Below are 20,486 nucleotides of genomic sequence, written 5' to 3'. Positions count from 1 at the left end.
GCGCCTGCGCACTCCTTCGGTGCCTCTTGAGTGGGCGGGGCGTGGCCGGAACGGAAGTGCACGGTTTTGCTGTCGGCGCGCAGTGGGACGCACGGCTGGGTTCGCGGGTAGCCCCAGGTGGTCCTTCCTCTGTCCTCCTTTCCTCGGTGAGTCAAGTTCAGGCTGAGCACGTTTAGCCGTAGCTGGTGAGAGGGGAACGAATGGTGGCGAGTATTGCATTTTTGCCAGGAGTATGTCCCTGGGAACGCTGTGGTCTCCGATCCGGGCTGATTTTCCTACTGGATTCTGAGTTTGCGGGTCGCAGTCTCCTAGGTGGGCCTGCGCCCGGGTACCGTCCCGGGGTCGAGCATCCTACTTCCCAGCTCCGGAGCCACGCGGCTGATGGAGCCCGACTGTGGGAGCCCGAGGGCCGAGCCGCCCAGGCAGGACCCCCCAGTGGGAGAGGGAAGTCGCGTTCGTCTTAGTTTCTGTGCTTCTGTTTTATTATTTTCGTTTTTTCCGCTGCGGATCGGCGTAAGCTGAATTTTTTGTTAATGAAGATAAAAGCTTTCCTAATTGCATTTTAGAAGGCAAAAATCTTCCGAGGTTGGCAGTTAAAATATATGCCGTTTCACCAAAAGCTGTAATTTTGCAACCATGTTTCTTGATCGCCACCTACCCAGAGCTGCCTGTTCTGCTTTGTATTTTTCCCAAGAGGTGCTGATGAGGATGAGGGCTGCCTATGACTTGTTAGGCATTAGCAATTAAAAGAAGAGATACTTACTGCCTTCCGGTTTATTGAAAGAGAAATTCCGTGTTGTGCATTTCCGGTAATGTTTTCCCTCCTTTTGTCATTAAATAGATACATGAAACTGTTCAGACAACTGGGAGCCAAGCGGAAAATCACCTTGATAGCCTCACCCCCCAGGGGTATGTTAGCATTTTACTGATAGCCTTCCAGAGTTTGTCTGTGTTTACACACACATTCCTCTCCCACTAGGGGGGTCCTGCCTGGGTGGCTCGGCCCTCGGGCTCCCACAGTCGGGCTGCGTGGCTCCGGAGCTGGGAAGTAGGATCCGCTTGACCCCGGGACGGTTCCCCGGGCGCAGGACCACCTAGGAGACTGCGACCCGCAAACTCAGAATCCAGTAGGAAAATCAGCCCACGTCTGACACCACAGCGTTCCCAGCGACAAACTTCTGGCAAAAATGGAATACTTGCCACCATTCATTCACAGACTTTTTTTTTTTTTTTAATTTCAAGTTTCTTTTTTTTTTTTTTTTTTAATTTTATTTATTTATTCATGAGAGACACAGAGAGAGAGAGAGGCAGAGACAAAGGGAGAGGGAGAAGCAGGCTCCATGCAGGGAACCCGACGTGGGACTTGATCCCAGGACTCCAGAATCACACCCTGGGCTGAAGGCGGTGCTAAACCGCAGAGCCACCGGGGCTGCCCTCACAGACATTTTTTTTTTTTAATGTTAAAGCGATCATACTTCTCATGATGCATTTTTTTCCTTCTTTTGCACCTGTACAAGAAAAGTTATTGTACATTAGGAGACAGTATAGTTATTTCAAGATCTAAGAGTTTTGTGCCTTATTGACAATAACCTTTACTTTTTATTAAAACTTAGAATTTTTGACTGTCACCTTTTTTTTTTTTAAGATTTTATTTATTTATTCATGAGAGAGAGGCAGAGACATAGACAGGGAGAAGCAGGCTTCTTGTGGGGAACCTGATGCATGTCTCCATCCCAGGACCCTGGATCATGACCTGAGCCAAAGGCAGTCGCTCAACCACTGAGCCACCCAGGCACGGCGAGTGTTGCACCTTTTCAAGTCTGTAAATTAAACTAAATTCAGTGAAAACTGATTGAGTGCCTAGTACAGAACAGGTATATGCTTTAGGTATATGCTTGGGATACATCTGAATAGATGGGGCAGACCAAAAACAGAATTTAAAAATCATTGTCCTTGCAGAATGAACATGTTACTGGGTGGAGACAGTAAACAAAAACCTAACAAACTGTTAAGTGCTATGGAAAGAAAATCAGGTGGTGTAAGAAGGAGTCTTGACAATTTTGGGGTGGGTCAAACTGTTAAGTAATGGAATAAGGATAGACCCTACTGAGAAAAGATTCGAGCCAAAAATTGAAAGAGGTAAGAGAAATTAACTTTGTGAATATCAAGAGCATTCCAGGAGAAAGAACTGCCAGTCCAAAGGAGTGCCTGGCAACTTCTAGGGCCTGGAAGGGGACCAGTATGTGTATTAAGAGTGATTGGAGGTGAGGTCCTAGAAGTGGAGGCTGAGGACTGGCTGTCGCTCCAATGCATTAGAGCTTTTTGTTATTTTAATCAATAAACTTTTTTGGAATAATATAGATTTTATAGAAAAGTTGTGAAGCTAGTACAGAGTTCCTATATATACCCCACACCTGATTTCCCCTTTTATTAACATCTTACATTAGTATGGTACATATGTTATAATTGATGAACCAATATTGATACATTGTTAACTAACATAATTCATTTGAATTTCTTAGTATTTACTAAATGTCCTTTTACTCTTTCAGAATCCCATTTAGCCATCATGTCTCCTTAGGCTTCTCTTGACTATGGCAGTTTCTCACTTTCCCTGTTTTTGGTGACCTTGACAGTTTAAAGGCACTCAATTATTTGAAGAGATACTGGTCAGATATTTTCCACAATGTCCATCAAATGGAGTTTGATGTTTTCCTCTCAGCCTGGTGTTCGGGGTTTGGGGGAAGAACACAGACACGAAGTGCCATTCCCATTCCATCATATAAGGGGTGCATGCTATCAACTTGACTTTTATCTCAGTTGATATAAACCATAATCATCTGGCTGACACAGTGTGAGGTTTCTCTAGTACACAGTTATTTTTTTCTCCTTTCTATGCTTTTCTCTGGGAGCAAGTTATTAAGCATAGCCCATACTTAAGAGATGAATGGTTTTAGGGACACCTAGGTGGCTCAGCAATTGAGCGTCTGCCTTTGGCCAAGGGCGTGATCCCCGAGTCCCCACATCGAGTCCCACATCGGGCTCCTTGCATAGAGCCTGCTTCTCCCTCTGCCTAGGTCTCTGCCTTTCTCTCTCTCTCTCTTTCTCTCTCTCAGCTTCTCATGAATAAATAAAATCTTAAAGAGAGAGAAAGATGAATGGTTTTGCTCCACCTCTTTGAGAGGGAATTATCTGCCTAAGTTATTTGGAATTCTTGTGTAAGAGCGGTTTGTTTCTTCTCTACCATTAATTTACTTCTTCATTTATTTATATGACTATGTAATCATGATTTTATGGTTTGGACTATAAGCCAATACTTTATTACTTACTTTGTTGCTTATATTGGTCTAGCCTTAGCCATTAGGAGCTCTTTGACATGGTCCTATGTCCCTTTGACATTCTCCCATCATTTTGACTTTTGAGTAGTTCCTTTCAAGTGTTACAAGATGCTCCAAGGGATCCCTGGGTGGCGCAGCGGTTTGGCGCCTGCCTTTGGCCCAGGGCGCGATCCTGGAGACCCGGGATCGAATCCCATGTCGGGCTCCCGGTGCATGGAGCCTGCTTCTCCCTCTGCTTGTGTCTCTGCCTCTCTCTCTCTCTCTCTCTCTCTGTGTGACTATCATAAATAAAAAAAAAAAAACAAAAACAAGATGCTCCAAGCTAATCTTTGTATATTCCCCGCTGTAGCCCTACAATCAGCCATTTCTCCACAGAGGCCTGGTTTCTTTTATTAGAGAATACTAAGATCAGGTGTTGGGTGTACTCATTGCTATTGGGACGCCATTGGTTTTTGCTCTTGTTAGCTAACAGAGCTAACCCACGTATACATGCGTGTCTGTGATTTTTTTTTTTTAATTTTTTTATTTATTTATGATAGGCACACAGTGAGAGAGAGAGAGAGAGGCAGAGACACAGGCAGAGGGAGAAGCAGGCTCCATGCACCGGAAGCCCGACGTGGGATTCGATCCCGGGTCTCCAGGATCGCGCCCTGGGCCAAAGGCAGGCGCCAAACCGCTGCGCCACCCAGGGATCCCTGTGATTATTTTCTACATCCATCAGTCTCTCTATTTAGCTAACCATGAACTTGAACTCGAATCCTGTGCCATTGGATCACATGGGTTATTCTTGCTTTCTCCTCTTGGCTTGTATGTTACTTCTTACTCCAGCAGTTGGAGGTTTTGAGAAGAGTTGACATGATCAGATTTAGGATTTTATTTTATTTATTTTTTTTAATTTTTATTTATTTATGATAGTCACACAGAGAGAGAGAGAGAGAGGCAGAGACACAGGCAGAGGGAGAAGCAGGCTCCGTGCACCGGGAGCCCGATGTGGGATTCGATCCCGGGTCTCCAGGATTGCGCCCTGGGCCAAAGGCAGGCGCCAAACCGCTGCGCCACCCAGGGATCCCAGATTTAGGATTTTAATGAGATGATTGCTGTCATGGAAAAGAGACTTTAGGGAAGTTGGAATGGAAGCCAGAAGGCCATGAGGAGGCTTTTGTTGAAATTTAAGTGGTAAGAAAAAGACTAACAAAGTGTGAGGCCAAATGAGTTGTGTTAGTCTATTATGTTTAACTTGAAGAAATATGGTAAAGAAAATACTTTATCATTACCTATTTGATTGGAGGCCAGAGGATTAAATAAGCGTCTCTTCTAAGGAAGCCTTGATACAAAATGTATTTAAACAACCAGCCAAGCAATGGCTGATGGTTTGACTAGATGTTGATTTGAACTAGAAGTTGTTAAATTGTATGGTAATGTTTGAAGTCTGAATGAGAGTTGTGAAATTTTGATGTACTTCTGAATTCTGAGTTGAGCAGACCATAGATCTAATCCATTAATTGATTCAGACATTCATAAACACTGGTTGCCTACTATTCATCAGATACTGTGCTAGATGCTGAGAGTAAAAACTGAACAAGACAAAATTCTGGCTTTCATGGCACTAAGGATTTAGTAGTTAACTCTTCTAAAACTGATACGTAGTTAATTTTGAGAGAGTGGTTCAGTTGCTGAAAATTTTTCTAAAGTCTGGCCCTTTTAATGAAACATCCTCCTTTGATTCCGACAACTTCATCACTTTGTCCATATCACAGAAAAGGCTTGAAGAGCTTGAGTGAGCCAGAATCTGGTGGATTCACTGAAATACAGCATTATATCCTATTTTGGTGCATTAGGATATTCTTATTACAGCTTTGTGATAATTTAATAATTTTATCATAGTATAAGTACCATTTATTGAGGGCTTCCTATGTGCTAAATACTGTCTTAGGTGTTTTCAGAATAACTCATTTGCAAGATAGATATTATTTTCATTCTTTTGGGAAAAAACTGAAGCACACAAATTAAGTGACCTACCCAAAATAAACATGTAGTTCATAAACCTAATCTTTCTGTTTTCAGTATACATCAGTATAGTAGGTTGTAGTTGTGCGACTCAAAAAACATAATTTTTTTACATCCTAGAAGCAATGCATATTTGTTAAAAATAGTTTAAAAATACAAACATGCAAAAAAAAGAAAGTTACAGCTTACTTTTTAATACAAAGGTGTTATGATTTAGTGAGAATACGCTGGATTGGGAATTAGGAGAATTGGGTTCCAGACTATATTCCTTGGATGCCCTTGGGTAAATGATTGAATTTTCATTCTCTACATACATGAGATAAGAAGGTTGTTAAATCTAGTTCAAGGGGTCTGGATTTCTTCAGTCCTTCTAGCCCTTTCATTTTTTGTGATTCTATAACAAAACATTCTTTGTGGTCATTGTTGAAGAAAAAATTTTAAACAATAGTAACCTCCTTTGCCCATTTTTGTTGAGTCAACCTAGCTTCTAACTCATTTGGCAAAAATGAGTTGTGGTTAATATATGATTACTACCTATGGTTTTGCTGAACTCCAAATAAGACATTTATTATTTATTGTATTAAAATAATAAGATTTTACTGTTAAACTATAAGTTTTATAATTAACTTGTTGTTTAGTTTTTTAATAGTACAGAAGTGGGCACCTGTCCATTTCCAAGACACATTTGACCCACAGATCTATTTCTGCTTGTCATAGCCCCTGAAGAGAAAGGTCAGCACAATCATGGCAGGGATTTTGCGCTCAATAGTTCGGAGGCCCCCAGGCCGACTCCAAGTAAGTGTTTCTTTTCAAATATTATCTTATTTTAATTCCTTAATAACTATTTTTTTCTCTTGTGATTAACAAAACAAACAGGCAAGTTAAACTGCATAAGTTTTTTTTTGTGTATTAAGTTTTTATTTAATGTTAAGAGCCAACTTTTTTTTATGATTTATCTGCTCTTTTATCACTAAAGATTTGAAATAACAAAAGATCTTTTCCCAGAGAACATGCTAGTAAAAATGGCCAGCGTTGATTCCCCTTAATTTTTTAAAGTTTTAAGGTTTTTTTGTCTTTAATTCTGAAAAAAAGTATATTTTCAATTATAGAAAAATAGAACACTATGAAAGAGCAGAAAGAAGAAAAGCATTCTCCCAGAGACCATTAATGCTTGTATTTTCATATATTTCCTTCTAGTCTTTCTTACACAAATTGCAGCAGCTCAGCCTAATCTGTTCAGAGGGGCAGAGTCTAGATACAGACCTCCTGCTGGCTATGGATGCTTTACATGCATTACCTTAACCTTAGATTAATTCTGTTGGTCAGTATTATTTCCTTTTTCTGTAGCAGACTGAGAGCAAGGGGACTGAAAGATTATAGAAAGGGAACAAGAGATAGGAACAAAGAGTGATGGCATTGTAGGGACTAGAAAGAAAACCAGAAACTCATTTCCTTTTACATTGTATTGTTGAAGGTGATTTATTGCACATTGTGTAGAGCAGGGGTTGGCAAACAACATCTGCAGGTCAGATTCAGTCTGCCACCTGTTTTCTTGTAAACCAAGTTTCATCGGAATGTAGCCACCCCCCCATCCTTGTTGTTCGGGGGCCCCTTTTGCCCTACCAAGGCAGAGTTGAAAGTCAGCAATGGAAACTGGACAGCCCAAAGACTGGAAATATTTCCAGACTGGAAATATTTCCTGTCTGGCCCTATACAGAAAAATATTCCAAACTCCTGTTCAAGAAGTCTGTATTTCATTCATATGTGGAGTTTAAGAAACAAGACAGATGAACATAGGGGCAAAAAGAAAAAGAGAGGGCAAACCAGAAAACAGACTCTATAGAGAACAAACTATGGGTTGCTGCCAGGGGAAAAACATGGGCTGAATGGGTGATGGGGATTAAGGAGGGCACTTGTGATGAGCACCAACTGTTGTGTGTTAAGTGGTGAATTCACTAAATTCCACATCTGAAACTAATATTGCACTGTATGTAAAGAAACTGGAATTTAAATAAAAACATGGAAAAGTATGTATTTACATGCTTTTTGCTTTCTAATGTGACTTTTGTCACCTACAAATTGATGGGTATGGATTTCTGCATTAACCAGAGTTCTTAAAAAATTGTTTTATTTCATGCTTTAGACCGTGACAAAAGGTGTAGAGCCTCTTATTTGTACAGACTGGATTCGTCACAAATTTACAAAGTCAAGAATTCCGGATAAAGTAAGAAGGGTTTGGGGTGGTTTTTTTAGTATTACTATTTTTTTAAGCATGCGATGGTTTAAAAGGTACCTACTTTTGTAATATTGAAAACTTTTATGTTAAATTATTTCTGGATGTTGGCGGTAGAATTTATCTAAATAATGACTTTTTTAAAAAAATGTGCCAATAATGACTTTTTTTTAAAAAATGTGCCACTGGCCTTTGTAGTAGTAGGTTTTTATCATCTTAGAATTTGTTTATTCCTGCTTGGGTTTTTTTGCCTTAATACTTTGTGTTTTCAATCACTATTGTCCTCAGAAAACAATGAGTCTTCTTCCTGCTCAGACACTGTCATTGTAGCTCTGTGTTCACTTTCTGTATTGACTATTGCAACTTGGAATCTTTGATTTTTCCTGCTAGATTTATGTGTACATATCATTCTTTCAGAAAACACTAGCTAAGCATTCTATTGATTTTTATTTTGTTTCATTTTTTTAAATGACTTTATTTCTTAGAGTAGTTTCTTAGAGCAGCTTTTATCTCTTAGAAAAACTGAACAGAAAGTACAGAGAGTTCCTGTTTACTTCCTCCCCCAACATATATAGTTTACCCTATAATTAATGTTTTAATTGTTAACATAATTAACATTCTAATACATTTATTAGAATTTATGGACCAGTATTAACAGATTGTTTTTTTAACAGATTATTATTAACCAAAATTCTTAGATTGTGTCAGAGTTTACTGTCAGTGCTATACATTTTATGACTTTTGACAAATACACAGTATCCTGTGTTATTAGGGTATCATACAAATAGTTTCACTGCCCTAAAAATCCTCTGTGCTTCACCTGTTCATCCCTCCCTCTCATCTCTCAACTTCTAGCAACTACTGACATTTTTAATGACTGTCTTTTTAGTTTTGCCTTTCCCAGAATATCATATAGTTGGAATCCTACAGTATGTAGCTCTTTCACATTGGCTATGTTTACATAGCAGTATGCCATGTGATGTCTTAATGTCTTACCACCATGATTGATAGCTTTTTATGTATTTGTTAACTATATGTAATCAAAAGAATGATAAATCATGAGTTAACTAAAAAAAGCTGGATAGAATTAAGGAAAAACATGAATTAGATCAAGTTCTTTTCCATTAAAGTAACTGGAGACTCAGAAATCAAACAAGGTTATAGAAATAATGAAAACTATATTTTTATAACCTGAGTTTTATGCCTGTGCAACTCATTTCTTTTTACTACAAATAACATTTGGTTGTATGGATATACCATAGTTTGTTTAGCCATTCACCTACTGAAGGACATCTTAATTGCTTCCAATTTTTGGCAGTAGTGAATAAAGCTGCTGTAAACATTTGCATGTGGGTTTTTGTGTGGGCATAAGTTTTTAACTCATTTGAGGTAAATACCTAAGAATGTAATTATGCAGTTGATGGTATATATGGAAAAGACATTTAGTTTTTAAAGCTTGGGTTTTTTTTTGTGTTTTTTCCCCCTAATTTTTTGTGCTGCAGCAAAATATATGTAAAATGTACTTTCTTAACCATTGTAAGTATATGTTTCAGTGGTATTTTTTTTAAATTTATTTTTTATTGGTGTTCAATTTACTAACATACAGAATAACACCCAGTGCCCGTCACCCATTCACTCCCACCCCCCGCCCTCCTCCCCTTCTACCACCCTTAGTTCGTTTCCCAGAGTTAGCAGTCTTTACGTTCTGTCTCCCTTTCTGATATTTCCCACACATTTCTTCCCCCTTCCCTTATATTCCCTTTCACTATTATTTATATTCCCCAAATGAATGAGAACATATAATGTTTGTCCTTCTCCGACTGGCTTACTTCACTCAGCATAACACCCTCCAGTTCCATCCACGTTGAAGCAAATGGTGGGTATTTGTCATTTCTAATAGCTGAGTAATATTCCATTGTATACATAAACCACATCTTCTTTATCCATTCATCTTTCGTTGGACACCGAGGCTCCTTCCACACTTTGGCTATCGTGGCCATTGCTGCTATAAACATCGGGGTGCAGGTGTCCCGGCGTTTCATTGCATCTGTATCTTTGGGGTAAATCCCCAAGAATACAATTGCTGGGTCGTAGGGCAGGTATATTTTTAACTGTTTGAGGAACCTCCACACAGTTTTCCAGAGTGGCTGCACCAGTTCACATTCCCACCAACAGTGTATGAGGGTTCCCTTTTCTCCACATCCTCTCCAACATTTGTTGTTTCCTGCCTTGTTAATTTTCCCCATTCTCACTGGTGTGAGGTGGTATCTCATTGTGGTTTTGATTTGTATTTCCCTGATGGCCAGTGATGCAGAGCATTTTCTCAGGTGCATGTTGGCCATGTCTATGTCTTCCTCTGTGAGATTTCTGTTCATGTCTTTTGCCCATTTCATGATTGGATTGTTTGTTTCTTTGGTGTTGAGTTTAATAAGTTCTTTATAGATCTTGGAAACTAGCCCTTTATCTGATATGTCCTTTGCAAATATCTTCTCCCATTCTGTAGGTTGTCTTTGAGTTTTGTTGACTGTATCCTTTGCTGTGCAAAAGCTTCTTATCTTGATGAAGTCCCAATAGTTCATTTTTGCTTTTGTTTCTTTTGCCTTCGTGGATATATCTTGCAAGAAGTTACTATGGCCGAGTTCAAAAAGGGTGTTGCCTGTGTTCTTCTCTAGGATTTTGATGGAATCTTGCCTCACATTTAGATCTTTCATCCATTTTGAGTTTATCTTTGTGTATGGTGAAAGAGAGTGGTCTAGTTTCATTCTTCTGCATGTGGATGTCCAATTTTCCTAGCATCATTTATTGAAGAGACTGTCTTTCTTCCAATGGATAGTCTTTCCTCCTTTATCGAATATTAGTTGCCCATAAAGTTCAGGGTCCACTTCTGGATTCTCTATTCTGTTCCATTGATCTATGTGTCTGTTTTTGTGCCAGTACCACACTGTCTTGATGACCACAGCTTTGTAGTACAACCTGAAATCTGGCATTGTGATGCCCCCAGATATGGTTTTCTTTTTTAAAATTCCCCTGGCTATTCGGGGTCTTTTCTGATTCCACACAAATCTTAAAATAATTTGTTCTAACTCTCTGAAGAAAGTCCATGGTATTTTGATAGGGATTGCATTAAACGTGTATATTGCCCTGGGTAACATTGACATTTTCACAATATTAATTCTGCCAATCCATGAGCATGGAATATTTTTCCATCTCTTTGTGTCTTCCTGAATTTCTTTCAGAAGTGTTCTATAGTTTTGAGGGTATAGATCCTTTACATCTTTGGTTAGGTTTATTCCTAGGTATCTTATGCTTTTGGGTGCAATTGTAAATGGGATTGACTCCTTAATTTCTCTTTCTTCAGTCTCATTGTTAGTGTATAGAAATGCCACTGACTTCTGGGCATTGATTTTGTATCCTGCCACGCTACCGAATTGCTGTATGAGTTCTAGCAATCTTGGGGTGGAGACTTTTGGGTTTTCTATGTAGAGTATCATGTCATCGGCGAAGAGAGAGAGTTTGACTTCTTCTTTGCCAATTTGAATGCCTTTAATGTCTTTTTGTTGTCTGATTGCTGAGGCTAGGACTTCCAGTACTATGTTGAACAGCAGTGGTGAGAGTGGACATCCCTGTCTTGTTCCTGATCTTAGGGGAAAGGCTCCCAGTGCTTCCCCATTGAGAATGATATGTGCTGTGGGCTTTTCATAGATGGCTTTTAAGATGTCGAGGAATGTTCCCTCTATCCCTACACTCTGAAGAGTTTTGATCAGGAATGGATGCTGTATTTTGTCAAATGCTTTCTCTGCATCCAATGAGAGGATCATATGGTTCTTGGTTTTTCTCTTGCTGATATGATGAATCACATTGATTGTTTTACGGGTGTTGAACCAGCCTTGTGTCCCAGGGATAAATCCTACTTGGTCATGGTGAATAATTTTCTTAATGTACTGTTGGATCCTATTGGCCAGTATCTTGTTGAGAATTTTTGCATCCATGTTCATCAGGGATATTGGTCTGTAATTCTCCTTTTTGGTGGGGTCTTTGTCTGGTTTTGGAATTAAGGTGATGCTGGCCTCATAGAACGAATTTGGAAGTACTCCATCTCTTTCTATCTTTCCAAACAGCTTTAGGAGAATAGGTATGGTTTCTTCTTTAAACGTTTGATAAAATTCCCCTGGGAAGCCATCTGGCCCTGGACTCTTGTGTCTTGGGGGGTTTTTGATGACTGCTTCAATTTCCTCCCTGGTTATTGGCCTGTTCAGGTTTTCTATTTCTTCCTGTTCCAGTTTTGGTAGTTTGTGGCTTTCCAGGAATGCGTCCATTTCTTCTAGATTGCCTAATTTATTGGCGTATAGCTGTTCATAATATGTTTTTAAAATCGTTTGTATTTCCTTGGTGTTGGTAGTGATCTCTCCTTTCTCATTCATGATTTTATTAATTTGAGTCTTCTCTCTCTTCTTTTTAATAAGGCTGGCTAATGGTTTATCTATCTTGTTAATTCTTTCAAAGAACCAACTCCTGGTTTTGTTGATCTGTTCCACAGTTCTTCTGGTCTCGATTTCGTTGAGTTCTGCTCGAATCTTTATTAACTCCCTTCTTCTCTTGGGTGTAGGATCTATTTGCTGTTTTTTCTCTAGCTCCTTTATGTGTAAGGTTAGCTTTTGTATTTGAGTTCTCTCCAGTTTTTGAATGGATGCTTGTATTGCGATGTATTTCCCCCTTAGGACTGCTTTTGCTGCATCCCAAAGATTTTGAACGGTTGTATCTTCATTCTCATTAGTTTCCATGAATCTTTTTAATTCTTCCTTAATTTCCTGGTTGACCCTTTTATCTTTTAGCAGGATGGTCCTTAACCTCCACGTGTTTGAGGTCCTTCCAAACTTCTTGTTGTGATTTAGTTCTAATTTCAAGGCATTATGGTCTGAGAATATGCAGGGGACAATCCCAATCTTTTGGTATCGGTTCAGACCCGATTTGTGACCCAATATGTGGTCTATTCTGGAGAAAGTTCCATGTGCGCTTGAGAAGAATGTGTATTCAGTTGAGTTTGGATGTAAAGTTCTGTAGATATCTGTGAAATCCATCTGGTCCAGTGTATCATTTAAAGCTCTCGTTTCTTTGGAGATGTTGTGCTTAGAAGACCTATCGAGTATAGAAAGAGCTAGATTGAAGTCACCAAGTATAAGTGTATTATTATCTAAGTATTTCTTCACTTTGGTTAATAATTGATTTATATATTTGGCAGCTCCCACATTCGGGGCATATATATTGAGGATTGTTAAGTCCTCTTGTTGAATAGATCCTTTAAGTATGAGATAGTGTCCCTCTTCATCTCTCACTACAGTCTTTGGGGTAAATTTTAGTTTATCTGATATAAGGATGGCTACCCCTGCTTTCTTTTGAGGACCATTCGAATGGTAAATGGTTCTCCAACCTTTTATTTTCAGGCTGTAGGTGTCCTTCTGTCTAAAATGAGTCTCTTGTAGACAGCAAATAGATGGGTCCTGCTTTTTTATCCAGTCTGAAACCCTGCGCCTTTTGATGGGGTCATTAAGCCCGTTCACATTCAGAGTTACTATTGAGAGATATGAGTTTAGTGTCATCATGATATCTATTCAGTCCTTGTTTTTGTGGACTGTTCCACTGAACTTCTTCTTAAAGGGGAATTTTAAGAGTCCCCCTTAAAATTTCTTGCAGAGCTGGTTTGGAGGTCACATATTCTTTTAGTTGCTGCCTGTCTTGGAAGCTCTTTATCTCTCCTTCCATTTTGAATGAGAGCCTTGCTGGATAAAGTATTCTTGGTTGCATGTTCTTCTCCTTTAGGACCCTGAATATATCCTGCCAGCCCTTTCTGGCCTGCCAGGTCTCTGTGGAGAGGTCTGCTGTTACCCTAATACTCCTCCCCATAAAAGTCAGGGATTTCTTGTCTCTTGCTGCTTTAAGGATCTTCTCTTTATCTTTGGAATTTGCAAGCTTCACTATTAAATGTCGAAGTGTTGAACGGTTTTTATTGATTTTAGGGGGGATCTCTCTATTTCCTGGATCTGAATGCCTGTTTCCCTTCCCAGATTAGGAAAGTTTTCAGCTAGAATTTGTTCAAATACATATTCTGGCCCTCTGTCCCTTTCGGCGCCCTCGGGAACCCCAATTAAACATAGGTTTTTCTTTCTCAGGCTGTCGTTTATTTCCCTTAATCTATCCTCATGGTCTTTTAATTGTTTGTCTCTTTTTTCCTCAGTTTCCCTCTTTGCCATCAACTTGTCTTCTATGTCACTCACTCGTTCTTCCACCTCGTTAACCCTCGTCGTTAGGACTTCTAGTTTGGATTGCATCTCATTCAATTGATTTTTAATTTCTGCCTGATTAGCTCTAAATTCTGCAGTCATGAAGTCTCTTGAGTCCTTTGTACTTTTTTCTAGAGCCACCAGTAGCTGTATAATAGTGCTTCTGAATTGGCTTTCTGACATTGAATTGTAATCCAGATTTTGTAACTCTGTGGGAGAGAGGACTGTTTCTGATTCTTTCTTTTGAGGTGAGGTTTTCCTTCTAGTCATTTTGCTTAGTGCAGAGTGGCCAAAAGCAAGTTGTATTGGGAAAAAGAAAAAGAGAGGAGAGAAAGAAGGAAAGAAAAGAGAAAGAGAAAAAAAAAAGGGAAGAAAAAAAAACGAAAAAAAAAAAAGAAAAAGAGAAAGAAAAAGAAAGGAGAAAAAAAAAGGGGGTGGGGGAAGGAAACAAATCAAAAAGCAAAACAAAACAAAACAAAACAAAACAAAACAAAAAAAGAACCACCGGGGTGTATCTTCTGATTCTGTGTACTTTAAGTCCCTTGGCTTCTCCTGGAAGTTGTCAGTCTAGCTGGTCTTCTGGGGGAGGGGCCTGTTGTGCTGATTTTCAGGTGTTAGCAGTTGGGGGAGCTGCTCTGCCCCTGCCTGGTGCAGGGCTCAGTGGGGGTTGTTTACCCCGTGAGGCCGCAGGAGGAACAGCCCCAGTGGCGGGGCCAGCTCTGGAAACCTGGATTCAGCTCCGGCAGGAACTCCGTCTGCAGGGCCTGGAGGCTCCGGGGCGGGGCCGCTGATCTGCTCAGCTCGGGGCAGGGGCGTCCTTGCTGTCCTGGACCCTCCCGGCCTCAGGCCTGTCCCGGGGGAGGCCGGATCCTGGGCTGTGTCCCGGCGCCCTGTGCTCCGGAGCCTGCGCTGTTGGATTCGCGCTCCCGGGCCGTGCAACCCCCTCCGCGGAGCTGCCGTCCGAGTCCCTCTGAGCTGCTCCTGGAACCGCGCAGCCCCCTCCGCACTGAGCCTCTTCCTCTGCCCAATCCCCTCCGAGCTGCTCCCGGGGCCGTGCAGCCCCCTCCGCGGAGCCGCCGCCCGAGCCCCTCCGAGCTGCTCCGGGTCCCGCCGGGTCCCGCCGTGCGCGCTGCAGCCCTTAGGGAGCTCGGCGCACTCTCCTGGGCGCGCAGTTGGTCTGTTACTGTCTCAGGAAACCCGAGGGCATCCCCGCCCTCCTGGGGTCCTGCTCCAACTCCCTGCGAGCCCCTTTCCGCCCGGGAAGGTCGGTGCAGCTCCTGCGTCTCCGGGACGGGGCTCTCCTGTCCTGGGGACACTCGCCCCGGCCTCAGCCCGGCTCCTCGCGGGGCCCCTCCCCCTTGGAGGCCTTTTGTGTCTTTATTTCTTTTTCCCCCGTCTTCCTACCTTGATAGATGCGCGAACTCTTCTCACTGTAGCCTTCCAGCTGGTCTCTCTTTAAATCTCAGGCCGAATTGATAGATTTTCAGGATAATTTGAAGGTTTTCTAGGTAATTTGGTGGAGACAGGTGATTTGGAGACCCTCCTCTTCCGCCATCTTGCTCCTCCCCCTGTTTCAGTGGTATTAAATACAGTCATATTGTCTTGCAGAGCCATCACCACCATCCATCTCCAGAATTCATCATCTTACAATACTGAAACGCTGTTCTCATTAAATAATAGCTACCCATTCCCTCCTTCCCCCAGCCCCTGGCAACCACCATTCTCCATTGATTTAACTTTTCTTTTTTAAGATTTTATTTATTTACTTGAGAGAGAGTACAAGCTAGAGAGAGAACATGAGTCAGGGGAAGAGGCAGAGGGAGAAGCAAGCTCCCTACTGAGCAAGGAGCCAGACTCCGGACTCAATCCCAGGACTCTGGGATCATGTCCTGAACCAAAGGCAGATGCTTAACCAACTGAGGCACCCAGGTGCCCCGATCTTTTTCTTAAAGATCAAATAATATTGATCTGTTGACTGTTACTTTGACTGTTTCAACACCCTTAATATGCTTGATGTTCTCTTATCAGAAACCTCTTTGTTTTTCAGGTATGGCCTTTCAGCTGCTATCCTTCCCATAATTGTATAGTCTTAAATCTTTTCCTGTTTCTTAGTCTGTAAAGTTCTGGAATAAAAGCATAGATACAAATATTACCATTCCTTTAAAATGTGCAAAGCAGTGATTTTGATTGCCATCTGTAGCAAATGTGAAAACTCAAACTTCATGGAAATGACTTTTTTTTTTTAAGATTTTATTTATTTATTCATAGAGACAGACAGAGAGAGAGAGAGAGGCAGAGACACAAGCAGAGGGAGAAGCAGGCATCATACAGAGAGCCTGACATGGGACTCGATCCCGGGTCTTCAGGATCACGCCTTGGGCTGCAGGCAGCGCTAAACCGCTGCGCCACCAGGGCTGCCCTGGAAATGACTCTTGAGATGTGTACCTCTAGTACTTGCCTGTATTCTGAATCTATTCCTATATTCTCAAATGATCCCTAGACCCAGTTCTTTGATAACTCAGGTATTTCAGGTTAAACCTATCTAAAATGAAACTTATCTTCTTACTTTATCTCTAAACAACCAAACAAAAGAGGATACTTGGCCTATCTTAGTTATGCCAATTAATGCTACCATCCTCTGCCTGATTTCCCAGACCAGAGACCCCTGAGTCCATCTCAGCCCCTCCTATTCCTTCATCTAGTACAAACCCATCTATAATTTTATTGCTCAGAGTCCCCAGATGAGTCCCTTTTCTGTTGGAGCTGCTGTAGTTCAGGCTTCTAAACCACGGCTACAAGTGCTTCTTAGTACCAGACTCCCACTCCCACCCCATTTTATCCTCTTCTGAGTATATTCTTTCTGAGTCTCTCAAAACTTTAGTCATGTTTTCTTTAAATCTGTAATCTTAAGTAGCTTCTGAAAATCTCTGCCAGGCTCAGCACAATTGAATAGTTTAACCTCATCCCCTACATTGCTTTTCATGGTTTTTTCCTACTCCAGCTACACAGAATCACTTAGTTTTCCCAAATATTTGATGCTTTTTACACTGTTTCTTGATCACTGGTTCTTTGTATCTTCTTTTCTTTGGTGTGGCTGCCCCGTTCTCTGTCTGCCACCATTCTTCTCACCCTGCATCTCTTCAAAACCCCTAGAAAATACAAAGGAACAAAAAGAACTGAAATGCACTCTTAATCTTACCTACCTGGAGACTGTCAACACCCTACCCTCCACATCCTATTTTGTTGTAGGTTCCTAAAGATGTGAATCATCTCATGTATAATGCTTCTCTTGTTGGTTTCTTCATTTAGCAATATAATGGGACTCTCTCAGTGGATAAGTTTCTACAATATTATTTTTTATGATTAAATTATACCCTTTTTGACTAAAGTACCATATTTTGTATGTGTTTCCTTGTTCTAATTCCCCAGAGGTATGACTATTGATCTAATGTCTTTGAGATGTTTATACATACATACGTGTGTGTGTATATAACATGATTTCTTAGAATTGATATTTATGTAATATATCACATATACACACCCATGTATTTTGGTACAGATAAAACAAATACAAGATCCTACTACACATGGTTGTGTGGAATTTTTTTCTCCTCAAGAATGTATTATGACCATCCTTCAAATTAGTAGCTGCTAAAATAGTATACCCTTTTGTTTTAATGGCAGCATTGTATCCCGTGGGATACATCATAATTTATTTAGTTGTATCATATTTTATTTGGATTTGTTATCATTAGTTTGTTCGTTTTATTTAGAATGTATGCATTGTAATTCTTTTAGTTATTCCATGAGGAACATGGATGTGGCCTTTAGTTTTTTCAGTATTACAAATAGTGTTACCATGTACATTCTTATTCAGTACATTTTATGTTCTTAGGGAAGTTTTTCTTGGGATAGCTAACTCGAACATTTTGATTCTTAGAGAATCAGTTCAAATGGCAGCTCTGTGGAGCTGCTTCTAATCCTTCATAGGCAGTCATTTATTTGTCTGTACTCTTCAAGTACTCTGTACTTATTTTCTTATGATACTCGTGTTATTTTCATTTTATGCTAATTTTTGTTCCCCTGCTTGAATGGAGGGGAGGGATACAGCCACACCCAGCTTACATAGTGCTAATATATTGTCCTGGCATTTGAAGTCTTTAGTGTCCTCTGGTTGCTCCTGCTTCACTCTTAAATAAAACAATCTGTTGCCTATGTGATATGTTTTTCAGAGTACAGAATTTTTCAGAGTAAGAATTTTCTAAATTCTTAGAGTTTGTCTAAGTAATCAGACTGGTATAAATAAATGTTCAATTTGAGGATGAGGATCACAGAAAGATTTGAGATGAGATCATTATGTAGTTGTTTGGGTTTTTGTTTGGTTGGGTTTTTTGGTTTTTGTTTTTTGTTTTTTTTTAAGAAAAAAGATGCAGAAACTGTGTAAGTTGAAAATTTACTGTTTATAATTTTTCTTTCTTAGGTATTTCAACCTTCACCTGCAGATCATGAAAAATATGGTGGGGATCCACAGCACCCTCATAAACTGCATATTGTTACCAGAATAAAAAGTACAAAGAGACGTCCATATTGGGAAAAAGATATAATAAAGATGCTTGGATTAGAAAAAGTATGCAACTATTTAAGTCCTCTTAAGTGTTGCCTAAATTTGCTTTAAATTTTATAATTTTTAAACTTAAAGGTATATTTTTATTATTTCTTTTGTTTAAATGTATTATTAAAAAAATAAAAAAATAAATGTATTATTTAAGTGTAATTTATTTGATACTTTGATTTAGACAGAATAAGTCTTCATCTTAACATTTTGCAGACAACATGGGATCATCTGCTTTGAAACTGATCCATTACATTTTTTCCTTTCTTTATAGGCACATACTCCTCAAGTTCACAAGAATATCCCTTCAGTGAATGCAAAACTGAAAGTGGTTAAGCATTTGATAAGGTTTGTTGTTCATTACTTCAGCTATTTTTAACAGTTTGTTGCCTAGTATGATTCTAAAAGCATATTCTTATGTCACAGGATCAAGCCCCTGAAGCTGCCACAGGGACTTCCAACAGAGGAGGACATGTCTAACACGTGCCTCAAGAGCACTGGGGAATTAATAGTGCGGTGGCATCTAAACCCTGTAGATCAGGAAGCTGTTAAGTCCTAATTGCAGAGCAATTTCATATTAAAAAATATAAATCATTTAAAGGTAGTGAGAAAGTGTTCTCATTAAAATATATTTTAAATAGTTGTCATTTTCACTGTCTAAACATGGTGTGATTCTTCCTTAAATAGCCTTGGAGGTTTCAGTGCTATTATTTGGTCTCTCTTTCTCTTTTTTCCCTCTGATAGTTTCATTGCAGAATGGGCAAGAATGGTGTTATTTGAACATCTGGGTTCAGATGTCACCTAGCAATAACTATTGACTTTTTAAAAATACTGTTTTCTCTTTTAATTGAATTCAACAAATTCTGTGACTGTCTTTTTGAGTGAGCAGCCTGTTATGTGTAGAGAAATGCATAGCTGGGGCTCTCTGGGTGGCTCAGTGGTTTAGTACTTGCCTTTGGCCCAGGGAGTGATCCTGGAGTCCCGGGGATTGAGTCCCACATCAGGCTCTCTGCATGGAGCCTGCTTCTCCCTCTGCCTGTGTCTCTGTCTCTCTCTCTCTCTGTGTGTGTGTGTGTGTTTGTGTCTCTCATGAATAAATAAATAAAATCTTAAAAAAAGAGAGAGAGAAATGCACAACTGACCAGAACATGGTCCCTACCCATCAGGAGCTTTGTCTGTTTTGCTAGAAAACAGAGACTCATGGGCAGCCCGGGTGGCTCAGTGGTTTAGCGCTGCCTTTGGCCCAGGGCATGATCCTGGAGACCCGGGATCGATTCCCACATCAGGCTCCCTGCATGGAGCCTGCTTCTCCCTCTGTCTGTGTCTCTGCCTCTCTCTGTGTGTGTCTCTCATGAATAAATAAATAAAATATTTTTTAAAAAAGAGAGAAAACAGAGACTCAGCCACAGTAATTAAGCATTGGATGTAGCTAGATTGGCTGCTTTGTGCTTTAGTGTCTATAACTATATACATAGAGTTGGCGGCATTTACTCTTAAACTTAGTGCCAAAAATGGGATCTGTATTCTAATTATAAATCTAATGTGGCCTAAATTTTATTGATGTTCTTTGAATTCCTAAGAAACTGCCAACAATTGAGATTGCTATTTGAAAGATGAAAAAGAAGGGAGAAATCTTTTAGAGAGAATTGTTTTATTTCCTTCTTTTCCTATTTCAGATACCTGGAGGGATTGGGAGAAGTAAGAATTTTAGGAGAGGTTCAATACTGGGAAATTTTGTGGCAGCTAATTGAAGATGATGGTGAAGAATCTCTGAATTCTAGTTACCAGTTATTTTCCTTTGTCTCTTGTGAGATTTAGTTTGGGCAGCAATAACATTGGCTTACTATGTATAATTTAGGTCCTAGTATTCATCCTGTCATAGATCTTGATGTTTTGGGGCATCAAGCAGAAGTACCACCTGAAATGAGCTAGAAATCATTAATTTTTTTTAAAGATTTATTTATTTATTTATTTATTTATTTATTTATTTATGAGAGTGAGATAGAACAGGGAGGAGG

At 40.0% G+C, this 20,486-nt stretch overlaps 1 protein-coding gene across 4 annotated transcripts; it reads left to right on the top strand.

Moving 5' to 3' along the window:
- The first annotated feature begins 3 nt into the window (after positions 1 to 3).
- Positions 4 to 19,119, top strand: MRPL30 (mitochondrial ribosomal protein L30). Of its 4 annotated transcripts, none has more exons than XM_077915088.1 (7): positions 20 to 146; positions 842 to 909; positions 6,063 to 6,140; positions 7,489 to 7,569; positions 18,337 to 18,483; positions 18,743 to 18,816; positions 18,895 to 19,119. In XM_077915088.1, the coding sequence occupies exons 3-7, from the start codon at positions 6,090 to 6,092 to the stop codon at positions 19,025 to 19,027; spliced, it is 486 nt and encodes a 161-aa protein (XP_077771214.1). In that variant the 5' UTR covers positions 20 to 146; positions 842 to 909; positions 6,063 to 6,089; the 3' UTR covers positions 19,028 to 19,119. The 4 variants fall into 4 exon arrangements, with proteins under 4 accessions (XP_077771213.1, XP_077771214.1, XP_077771215.1 ...); XM_077915089.1 differs by lacking the exon at positions 842 to 909 and adding an exon at positions 1,738 to 1,874 and having other exon boundaries at positions 24 to 146; XM_077915087.1 differs by lacking the exon at positions 842 to 909 and having other exon boundaries at positions 4 to 146.
- Positions 19,120 to 20,486: the final 1,367 nt, after the last annotated feature.

Source organism: Canis aureus, chromosome 11, assembly GCF_053574225.1.
Source record: "Canis aureus isolate CA01 chromosome 11, VMU_Caureus_v.1.0, whole genome shotgun sequence".
In the NCBI taxonomy this organism is placed as follows: domain Eukaryota; kingdom Metazoa; phylum Chordata; class Mammalia; order Carnivora; family Canidae; genus Canis; species Canis aureus.
Note: the sequence above shows the minus strand (reverse complement) of the source record. Positions and strands in the feature narration are given on the sequence as shown.

Coding starts and splice junctions, on each gene's coding strand:
- MRPL30 (XM_077915087.1), top strand. CDS start 6,090: ATGGCAGGGATTTTGCGCTCAATAGTTCGGAGGCCCCCAGGCCGACTC. Junction 6,141..7,488: donor GGCCCCCAGGCCGACTCCAA/GTAAGTGTTTCT, acceptor TTCATGCTTTAG/ACCGTGACAAAAGGTGTAGA. Junction 18,484..18,742: donor AGATGCTTGGATTAGAAAAA/GTATGCAACTAT, acceptor CTTTCTTTATAG/GCACATACTCCTCAAGTTCA.